The sequence below is a fragment of the Leptinotarsa decemlineata genome, unplaced genomic scaffold, assembly GCF_025532065.1.
Source record: "Leptinotarsa decemlineata unplaced genomic scaffold, Ldec_3_MD MMD2_tig00026294_RagTag_RagTag, whole genome shotgun sequence".
In the NCBI taxonomy this organism is placed as follows: Eukaryota; Metazoa; Arthropoda; class Insecta; order Coleoptera; family Chrysomelidae; genus Leptinotarsa; species Leptinotarsa decemlineata.
In genome coordinates, this window is record NW_027412674.1 from 836,608 (window position 1) to 848,060 (window position 11,453).

Here is an 11,453-nt window from a genome sequence, read left to right on the forward strand (position 1 = left end):
CCAGCCAATGTACTTGGAGAACTACCAATTGAATTGGTGTTGGGCAGCACAAAATTGAAACATCGTGCATTGGTGGTGGACATCGAGGACGATGCGATCATTGGAATGGACATAATGAATTCCAGAGGGTTCGAGCTGAATTTTCAAGACGGTGTCCTACGTGTCGGCGGAGAAGAGCTGGTACTTCATGGAAGAAGCGAAGAGATGATTAGAATCCTGTTGGCCGAAGACGTGTGCGTACCTGAGAGGGCTGAAACTATACTAGAGGCTCGCTTGGACGGTGGTGCGAGCAGCGGGAATGTGGTAATGTTCGAGCCCAAGATACAGGATGAGAAAGTTGGACGAGGAATCGCACTGGGGAAGACCCTGTTGCGTGTTGATAAAGTTGTGCCGGTCAGGATCATGAATGTCAACTACTTTCCCGTGACCTTGAAGAAGGGAACAATGCTGGGGCCTTGTTCGTCCATTTCCTCTGTCATACGGAGTGTACGCAGTTTAGTGAGCCAAGCCAACAACTTGCCTAGAGAGTTGGAGAAGTTAATTGACATTTCCTCCAAAGACATACCATCAACTCACCGATCTAAATTGAGGGAGTTAGTCAAGAGGTACCAGGAAATCTTCGGTATTGGAGAAGGAAAAGGCGGCAGAACGAATGTAGTTCAGCATAGAATCGACACTGAGAATGCCCGACCAATCCGGCAATCGGCTAGAAGACTCCCTCTTGCCAAGAGGGAAGAGGCAGATAAGATAGTCAGCGATATGGGAAAAGAAGGAGTCATCGAACCTTCTGACAGCCCCTGGTCTTCCCCAGTCGTGTTAGTGAAGAAGAAGGACGGCTCGACAAGGTTCTGTGTGGATTATCGCCAACTAAATCACGTGACAAAGAAAGACAGCTACCCTCTTCCAAGAATCGACGACACCCTAGATACGCTAGCCGGCTCCATAATTTTCTCGACCTTGGATTTGAAGAGTGGATATTGGCAAGTTGAATTGGCCCCAGAAGATCGAGAAAAGACTGCTTTCACCATCTGCTCAGGATTGTGGCAGTTCACGGTTATGCCATTCGGGCTTTGTAATGCTCCAGCGACCTTCGAGAGATTGATGGAAACGGTTCTCGAAGGGCTCTTGTGGAAGACGTGTCTAGTGTATTTCGACGATATAATTGTGGTCGGAAAATCGTTCGACGATCACTTAAAAAATCTGGAGGAGGTATTCATGCGTCTGAGGAGTTCTGGATTGAAACTTAGTCCCAAGAAATGCCATCTGTTGCAGGAAGAAGTCCGTTACCTTGGCTACGTTGTCTCTGGGGAAGGAGTGGCGGTAGACGAACAAAAGATCAAAGCAGTTAGGGATTGGCTCATTCCAAAAGATATACATCAGCTTCGGAGCTTCCTTGGTTTATGCACCTACTACCGCCGATATGTGCTGGGGTTTGCCAACATCGCCAAACCGTTGACCCGCCTCGCAGAAGGGCAGATCCAGTTCCAGTGGTCTGAGGAATGCCAAGACTCATTCAAGAAGTTGAAAAGAGCTTTGATCAACGACCCTGTTTTGAGCTATCCCCTACTTGACGGGAAGTTCATTTTGGATACGGACGTCAGCAACGTGGGATTTAGAGCAGTCCTTTCTCAAATCCACAATGGACAGGAGAAAGTTATTGGCTACTTCAGCAATACGCTCAGTAAACCCGAGCGCAATTACTGTGTCACCAGGCGAGAGCTGTTGGCCGTAGTCAAAGGTGTAGAGCATTTCTACAAATATGTGTATTGAAGACGATTTCTGTTGAGAACGGACCATGCAGCTCTCAAATGGCTTCTGCAGTTCAAAAATCCCGAGGGCCAAGTAGCGCGCTGGATTGAGAGATTACAAGAATTTGACTTCGAAATAGAACATCTAGCTGGGGCTAGCCATAAAAACGCAGATGCCCTATCACGGAGACCTTGCCCCGATGACTGCTCACATTGTCGACGAGCAGAAGAGAAAGAAGCAGCTACTCGTAGAACTACAGCTGTAGACGACAACTGGGCGGATAATAAGATCCAGGAAGACCAAGAGAAAGACCCAGAAACGGTTTAGTCATCGGTTGGAAGAAAAGTAATCGAAGACCATCGTGGCAGGAGGTAGCAAGTTATTCGCCAGTGGTCAAGTCCTACTGGGCACAATGGAACTCCCTTACTCTGGAAAACGGGGTTCTGAAGTGGGTGTTGGAGTCTGAAGACGGTGCGGAAGAAAGGCACCAGACAGTGGTACCCAGGAGCAGACGACGGGAGGTGCTCAAAGAAATCCATGATGGAGTCACTGGAGGACATCTGGGAGTAACGAAGACCCTCCAGAAAGTAAGACAACGGTTTTACTGGGTCAATTGTCAAGCCGACGTCAAGGACTGGTGCAGAAAGTGTGCTGTATGTGCTGCCAGTAACGGACTTAGGATACGACCGAAAGCTCCAATGCGCCAGTATAACGTGGGTAGTCCTTTCGAGAGAATCGCCATCGATATCGCCGGCCCGTTCCCGGAGTCCCACCATGGGAACAAATACATCCTGGTAGCCATGGACTACTTCAGCAAGTGGGCAGAAGCCTATGCCCTGCCCAACCAGGAAGCCTTTACCGTCGCTGACGTCCTGGTAAAGGAATGGATATGTCGATTCGGTGTCCCATTGGAGCTGCATTCGGACGAGAGCAGAAATTTTGAGTCCAACCTGTTCCAAGAAATATGTAAACTGTTGGACATTCGAAATACCAGAACCACAGCCTTACATCCACAGTCCGATGGAATGGTGGAACGAATGAATAAGACTATAAACCGCCACTTGTCCAAGGTAGTCTCTGACCATCAAAGAGACTGGGACCAATACCTCCACCTGTTCCTGCTTTCTTATCGTTCGGCAGTGCATGAGTCAACCGGCCAAACCCCTGCCAGTATTATAATGGGACGAGAGCTGCGGCTTCCTTGCGACCTAAAATTTGGAACGCCTCCAGAACAAGACACTGCGGGGAAATACTATGTCAGCAAGCTTCGGCAGAGAATGGACGACATTCATGAACGAGTCCGTCTGAACATCCGGAGTGCCAGCGATAGGATGAAGGAGGCCTATGACATCAAGGCGAATGCTGGAGAATTTGAAACTGGTGACCTAGTTTGGCTGTACAACCCTAAGCGACGCCGTGGTTTATCACCGAAGTTGCGGAACTTGTAGGAAGGTCCGTACAAAATCATGAAAAAGATTAATGACCTCGTCTACCGAATCCATAAGCCACCTTGAGGAAAGCCTAGGGTCGTCCATTTTAATAGACTGGCTCCTTATGCTGCAAATCACGACCAAGTTCGTGCCCTCAGACCACCAGAGGATGGAATGAAGTTCCAACAATTCATGTTCTTATACTCGAACGGACAGAAGGTCGTACATGGGGTAACTCGAGAAGAGCCACGAGACCTTTTCAAGGTTCCAGTTGATTACGCACTAGCTCACTGCGTGTCAGAGGATCTCAAAATGTCCAAGGGTATCGCTGTGGTATTCAACAAGGAGTTCGGTCAGCTTCAAACATTACGAGAACAGAATCCAGAAGTCGGAGGAGTGCTACAGTTGAAGAAGGGTCAGAGAAACATCTTCTACTTGGTGACCAAGAAGTATTCTCGAGACAAACCGTCCTATGAAGATGTCTGGAGAAGTCTTACTAGACTGAAGGAGATGATGCTCGACCAGAATCTCGTGGAGTTGGCAATCCCGAAATTAGCCTCTGGGCTCGACAGGCTGGACTGGAGGATTGCGAGAAGCATGTTGGAAACGATCTTTCGATTCAGCGGCATCCAGATTTTGGTGTGTGGTAACCATCTTCCACGACCGAGCATAAAGACGGTGGAGTGTTACTTCCATCGAACTTCACAGTGCAAATATGGAGAGTTCTGCAGGTAACACACACGCCAAGGATGACATCTCGATGGCGAAACGTCTTTAAGAAGGGGGCAATGTAATGAATCTGAAGCCGGCCCTGACCGATGTCGGGCCGGCTTCCCGAAACAGCGGGAAAGGTGTGGATGGGTCCCGAAATCCACAGAGAAATCCGGAACGTTCGTTGACGATATAAAAAGGTCGCTCTCCGTCCCGAGGAGTAGTCTGTACTTAGAAAGTGAATCGTGCAATTAAAGAAAGGAATCTAACTGTGGAGATAAAGCGTTAGTTACTAAGTGTCGTATATAAATTAGTTGTGATAGTGAAATATTGTTAAAAATAAATTTGATTAAGACAGTTAATTCATTAATTCGTTACAATATGTCGAGTTATTAGCTAAATAAGTAGTTGTTTTCTGTCAGAAAACATATATAAAGGTATAGTCATAATGCATTTAGGCTTGTCAGTGATTTTATTGTCAATTTTTACTTGGGTAAACGCTGAAAACAGCAAAACAATCTATTAATTATCATACGGTGTAAATAATTCATAACTTCCGACTCCGAAAACTCCCACATACATGTGAAATTAGTACATACATACAAAAAAAAATCGTATGATTGAACATAACACAATTACTTTTTTACTTCTTTGAGTCCAAAATACTACTACATAATTCAAAAAGAATAAGCTCTACAGATTCTTAAATCTTGAGTGATTAATTCGATTAGGAATATTTTTAATAATTGGCCCTTAATATAATCGAATCGGCAAACTCGTCCGCCATCTTGAATTCCCAAATCAATAAATGAATATGCTATATTTGGCCCCAAAATACAGAGAAATTTCGCATGGATTCGTACCATGGTTCATGAATAACAAAACTCGTTCGTCATCTTGTCTTTTTTCTTGTTGAAATGAAAATATATTTTGTCACATCCGAATATGAACATCTGCCGATCCCACGAATTTTTAAAATCTACTTGAAACATAGTTCATCATTGTCCAAATGATCTGGGTTACTTGAATATTACACAAATGCAAAATTATCATTTGTACAATTTTCTAAGATGCCCAACATGGTTTTCATCGACTGTATTTTTTTGAGCAGTTTATATGAATAGTTGTTATGTTGAGCAGTGTTTAGACGCTTTGGTTGAGATTGTAGCAGAGAGAAATGTCATTAGTGTCAAATAAAAACCAACCAACATCAAAGGGACCGACGCTAAGTGGGACTACTGTATATAAGCATACTGTGGTCCTAGCACAGTAGAATGATACAAACAGTAGGCTCTCTTACCAAGTGATCCGCCCGAGTTGCCGGGGACCTATTACCGCTCATAGGATGAGATTCTCATTCAACGCGTTCAGTGCAGTAGTATCGAAGGATTCGACGCTACCACGGGCATCGGATTAGTTATAATAAACAGTCGGAAATTGATATTGTGTTTATTTATTCACTGTTGTTATTATTGTTTTACGTTTTTGTAGTTGATTATAAGTAGCTTACCACAAAATCTTCTATAATATCCTTAAATTTGTGAATTTATGAATGAAAGTAGAGGGAGTGGACGTACTGGTTGATTTTTACTATGGTCCTAGCTTCGATATCGAATATTCTCAAAAATATCAGAGACGGATTTTATTAAAGGGACTGCGCGCTCACAAGTTGATATCAACGATGGCGTCTTTAGTAAAATTCCACGTTCACCCAAATGGCTTGCATCGGATTCCTTGGAGTAGCTGAACGCCGCCTTCCGGCAAGGCAGCGGTAGCTTTGTCTCGAACGGCGGCCCGTTTGTGTCGGCTTAACAAACTATGAACGAACAAAGTATACTGTAGTGGGAGGCGACTGAGTTTGGCTTTGCCTCATGAATCGTAATGTGCCGCGTCAAAACGTACGACTAGAGAGAAGTGTTTTTTTAATCTGTTTCTAATTCATTGCAGAATCCCTACATAAGTATCGCGGAATTATACGGGTCCTCGGAACACACTCACAGTATGGCTGAGTTAGATATATATCTGTCGGTTTGAAACATGAGGTTTTAAACGTCTTGCCCGAAAGTTTGTCTTAGGCTGCACCTATATTGAATCCGTATTTCTCCCGACCCGATGTGGGACGACCATCGGACGCCCCACGATCGGATGCCGTCCGTTGTAACTGCTTACACTGGACTTAGTTCGACCCGATAGGTTAACAGTTAAAGCTGTGTTTTGGGAGTAATCATGAGTGATTCTGAAGATGATTTTTTGTGGTGGCTTATACAAGAACAGAATGTTCTCCTTAATAGGAGACGTAGGAAAAAGATATGGGTGCATCAGTTTAATGAAGATATATCTGAAGGGGGATTTTTCGAAACTTCCCTACTTATAAGAAACTATCCGGATAAGTTTAAGGACTACCATCGTATGACTATGGAACGTTTAACTATATTCTTGAAGGCATAAAAAACGACATAACTGGCCAGTCTTACTTCAGAGCATGCATCAGCCCTTTTACCAGTAATTGGTCCCCAATAACGTTCCATACTTTAAGCTTAATATCACTATTATGGTAATCCTTGTTTCGCTGGTTCCACAAGCGAGGCTCATCTCTCACAAGAATTATCAAAAAGTCTTTATCAATTTTATTATTAATTTTTATACCACTCCGTCGGAATGAAAGATCAGACTAAAAACAAACACTTTTTCCGCCTACCTCTATCCAAAGTATACATTTCCTGGCCTCATTGTAAGAAGCAAAGTCGTACTTTTCCTCACTAGGGAGGAAAAGTAAAAGTGACGTCATGGTACATAATCAATGAAATAATTTATACGGCATTGACAACCTAAACTATATTCTATTATATAAATATAAAGCTTACCGTTTATTTATAGAACAACCTGTATTTTGCAATATGGTATAAATTAGTAGGTATTCTAATTTAATGATTTTTTTTCACTGATAATTTGTTAGATTCATAGATCCATCCGGTTTTCGAATTTATGACAAATTTTATAGCATGCTATGGTCGTTTGACAGTTTCAAAGTGTGATTCACCATACATAATAGGTATATCTGTAAAATATTAAGAATATTTTAAAAATTAGTGATTCAAGCGATTTTGAAGATATAAATAATACACCTCCGGATATTTTGGAACAAGTTAATGTAACGGTACAATCTTTATTGCCCCAAAAATTTAAAGATAAATACGAAAAACAATATCTACATTTCAAGCGATGGGCCGAAGAAAAGCATATTCGTATTTACTCAGAAAATGTTATGTTGGGATATTTTTCGATATTAGCAAATACACTAAAAGCCTCTACATTGTGGTCCAAGTATTCGATGCTACGTACCATGCTTCAAATAAAAGAAAATATGGATATTAAATACCCAAAATTAATTGCTTTCTTGAAAAGGCAAAACCAAGGATATAAACCTAATAAGGAAAAAACCTTCTCAAGAGAGGAACTAAATAAATTTTTATTAGAAGCCCCCGATAATAATTATTTATTAATGAAGGTAAGATATTTTCGAGAAGTAAATATATTTAAAAAATAAAAGTTAAATATTATAATAGAGCTAAAGCTTTATGGTATGTTTATGATTCCGCAAAAGTAGTTTATTAGGCTCAATAGCGCAGTGAGTTGGTGCACCGGTCATTATTCATGACGGCCTTGTAGTTTTTGGTTCGAATTCCAGCGTCGACAGTTTTTTTTCTTTTTTTTAAATTATTTTTCTTTGTTTTGTAGGTTCTCCTCATTTTCGGAATTTCAGGAGCATGCAGGTGTGACGAGCTCCTTAAAATGGCCACTACAGATATTGAAGATAAAGGTTCAATATTAATAGTACCTAAATATACCAAATTCTAAAACAAATATTCAGAGAACGTTTGTAATCAATGCTTCACTGGGGAATGGCCTAATTATATTGATATTTATAGAAAATATATATCGTTACGCCCTAAAATAGATCAGACACGTTTATTTGTCTGCTATAGAGCAGGAAAATGTATCAACCAAATGGTTGGGAAAAATACTATAGCTAAAATTCCTACAAAAATTGCAGAATTTTTAAAACTGCCTAATGCCATAAATTATACCGGGCATAGTTTCAGAAGAACCTCGGCAAGTTTACTTGCAAATTCTGGAGGAGACATTCTTACTTTAAAGCAACACGGAGGTTGGAAGTCTACAAATATCGCTGAAGGATATGTGCAGCAATCTCTTGCAAAAAAGCAAAAAATTTCGAACCTAATTATGGGAGTCACTAAAGTTAATGAAACTGATTGTAATCAGCCAAGTACGAGTATTTCCGAGGTATACCAGCTGTATAATAATATAGTTAGTGAAAATATCACGAAAACTGCGTTGGATCCAGCTCTCAGTTCTAGTGGTATTCAAATAACCACTGCTCAAAACTGCACGTTCAACATCACTATAAATAATAACTCTAGCAGAAATTGAAAATATGTAGGATGCAAGTATGAAAATACCGTCCCTATGAGTTATACTGTACCTACTTCTCAGTTTTAGTTCTTTAATAAATTTTGTTTGTAAGTTTCATAAATAAATTATTTTTTGGTAGTTTCATAAATAAATTATTTAAAAATTTGAGAGAGGCGGAAAAATCATATGTATAACATGGGGGTAAAGTGAATTTTCCTCGCTACGCGTCGGGCAGTAAACTTCATTCTCGGGAGGAAAAGTAACACTTTCCTCCCTTGTTATACAAATAGCTATTGATTTGACTACTTGTCAGTAATCGGTAGCGATCGTTTATTGTCGTATCGGACCTTTCCAATGAAGGCACCTACTTTAAAACTTAAGTGTTTGTTTTTCTTCCGAAGTCGTCCGATGGTCGTCCCACATTGGGTTGGGAGGAATACGGATTCAATATAGGTGTCTGAATCTGGTTTTTATCAATAACGAATTATTGTGACCAAATATTAAAAGACTATATGTAACAGAATAACCGTATAGTGCGACTTGCAGATTTTGGAATTCGTTTCAAAACAAGGAGTTCAGATATACCAGACGGATTGCCCGACGTACATACGATTCGCAAAAGTGCAAGTAATTTCAGAATACGGCTCCAGGTCCCCATAGTAGAAGCACGCCATCCTGTTATCTAACTATCGCTACAACTACTTTTGACGTTGTTTATCATTTTTTATTCCCTGATCTCATTGAAACAGAATTAATTGTATTTGGCGATATGCTTTCTGCTGGAGTCTACTAATTGTCATTTTTGTGTGAAAAGAAACGTTATTTATTGCGTTTTTACTAAAATTCAATTTTGAGTGAAACAATTTTTTCATTTCAGTTATTTTTATTAAAATATATTTCAATTTTTCACATGATTTAAATTTTGTTTCATTTAAGACTAGTATGAAGGAATATATTTCAATGATACTTTGAAAAAAAATTAGTGAATGCTGTTAGGCGAGTGACATTTTCAAGTTCCAGGATGAAATAATTACTTTTTTCATCCTGTATTCATTCAAAAATGTCTTTGAAATAGAATTCGTACAGTTTTGATTCGTATGCAAACTAGGAAGGAAATATAGATATACGTTCCGATTTGAAAAAATTATTTTTGAATACATTTTTCATATTTCATCCTGTTCATTTTTCCAACTAAATGACAATTTTATGAAAGAATTACTCCTCCATATGATGATAATGAAAATAATCTCGAAGGTGATTACTTTAATAATTATGAAGATATATCATTAGGTTTTTTTTTCGAAATGAGAAATTATCTCGAAGAAAACAAAATCATTTGACATTTTTTTAATTCTTACAAGAAAGTATTACTCTTCAAGAATGGATCGAACGATAACAGATATCTTATTTTTGATATAAAAATATCCATTTTACATTATTCAAACTTTTATAATCTAATTTGGTAGATTAGTTTTTGGAAAGGATATTGAAAATGTACCTTACCCTTCAGTTGGCAAGAAAGATTGAGCAAAATAATATTTGAAAGATTTTGTAAATTTTGGGGCTTCAGTAAATTGATGTTATATCGACAATCAATATTCAGTCTCCTATCCAACTTGCATTTTATACATATTGATGTATGAAATTATTTGTACATATTGCCTTCTATTTCTCTTTTTTCAATTGCATTGCACCATAAATGAAGTATTATAGTAATATCCATAATAGTAGGCACTGAATTCTCAGAAAAATCATTACATTAAAACGAAAACATTTTTGTCAAGGTTATGATTCTATATATTTTATCATAATTTTTTCTCATCTGTTTAGTATAATTTCCGTACGCCACTGCAAGAGACAGATTAAGGCCAAGACGTCAGTTAATTCTGATAATTCAGTGCCCACTATTTTGGAATTATAGTATGAAGCATTTTCAGTTATAGCTTATGTGCGAGAGATTCATTTATTTCAAGGGAACTTATTCTTTATGGTGCATCCACACATATATTGAATCCTTGTCACATATGTCGACCCATACACACGGTGATGCAAAACTGAAGCATGCTTGTACGAGAGACAAAGTGAGATGACACTTTTCAAAAACACGATTCAGATTTATTTGTCAGTGCAGTGCATGGAAGTAGAAACTGAACATCCATGGTGTAGTGTCAGTTTTAGCAGTGAGATGTGATTTGTAATTTCATGCACACTTTATGAATTCAAGTATCACACCTTCTTTGCGGTGAAAGGCCAGTTTGTCAATGCAATTGACAGATTGACAGTAATCGAATAGCTTAAACTGCCCTACTAATGAAGAAGGTCGTACATTTTTCAGGATTTTGAACACGGTTGTATTTATAAAAAGGAATGCTTTTCTCACAAAGTGACAGTTGAGCGATATCTCGATCGAATATGGTCGTACGAGTTTTATTTCTAGAACGAAGTTGTGAAATGGTGGAAAAAATACTCAAACATGTTCAAGATGACTTTTGTCAAAATGTAAATACGATTTTCTTGATAGGTAGGGCAGTAATCCGCGATCTGAAACTTTAATGGTAACGTCGCAAGCAAAATATAATTTTGTACGAAGACGTAGTAGTGCCACATTCAAGTTTTATTTGAAATCTCATCTTTTTTTTTCAATTTTCGCCTTTTCTGTCGAGATCTTCCCTGTTTAACGCGATCTCGCTTTTTTTCTCGAAATCTCAACTTTTTCTTGAAATTTTAACTTTTTTTCGAGATCTAGCGGTTTTTCCCGATATCATATTTTTCACGAGATCTCGACTTTTTATTCAAGATCTCGACTTTTTTCGAGAGATCTCGACTTTTTTCTAGAGATCTAGACTTTTTTCTCATATCTCGACTTTTTTCCGATATAACGACATTTTTCACGTGATTTTCACTAGACAAATCGATTATTTCCACATCCAGCAATGTCGAAACAAAATTATTTTCAAATCACCCAAAAGACTTACTCCGCAATTGTTCAACCTCAAAACAAAAGTGGAGATAAAACGCGAGATCCCGAACAAAAAGCGAGATCTCGTAAAAAAGCGAGATCTCGAGAAAGAAAAGGAAAGATATGCAAAAAAATTAATGTGGCCATTTTATACATTTACAAATTTGACA

At 39.1% G+C, this 11,453-nt stretch overlaps 1 protein-coding gene across 1 annotated transcript; it reads left to right on the plus strand.

The window, feature by feature from the left end:
- The first annotated feature begins 204 nt into the window (after nucleotides 1-204).
- LOC141484874 (uncharacterized) lies at nucleotides 205-5,924 on the plus strand. The gene is made up of 2 exons (XM_074180490.1): nucleotides 205-750; nucleotides 5,838-5,924. The coding sequence occupies exons 1-2, from the start codon at nucleotides 205-207 to the stop codon at nucleotides 5,922-5,924; spliced, it is 633 nt and encodes a 210-aa protein (XP_074036591.1).
- Nucleotides 5,925-11,453: the final 5,529 nt, after the last annotated feature.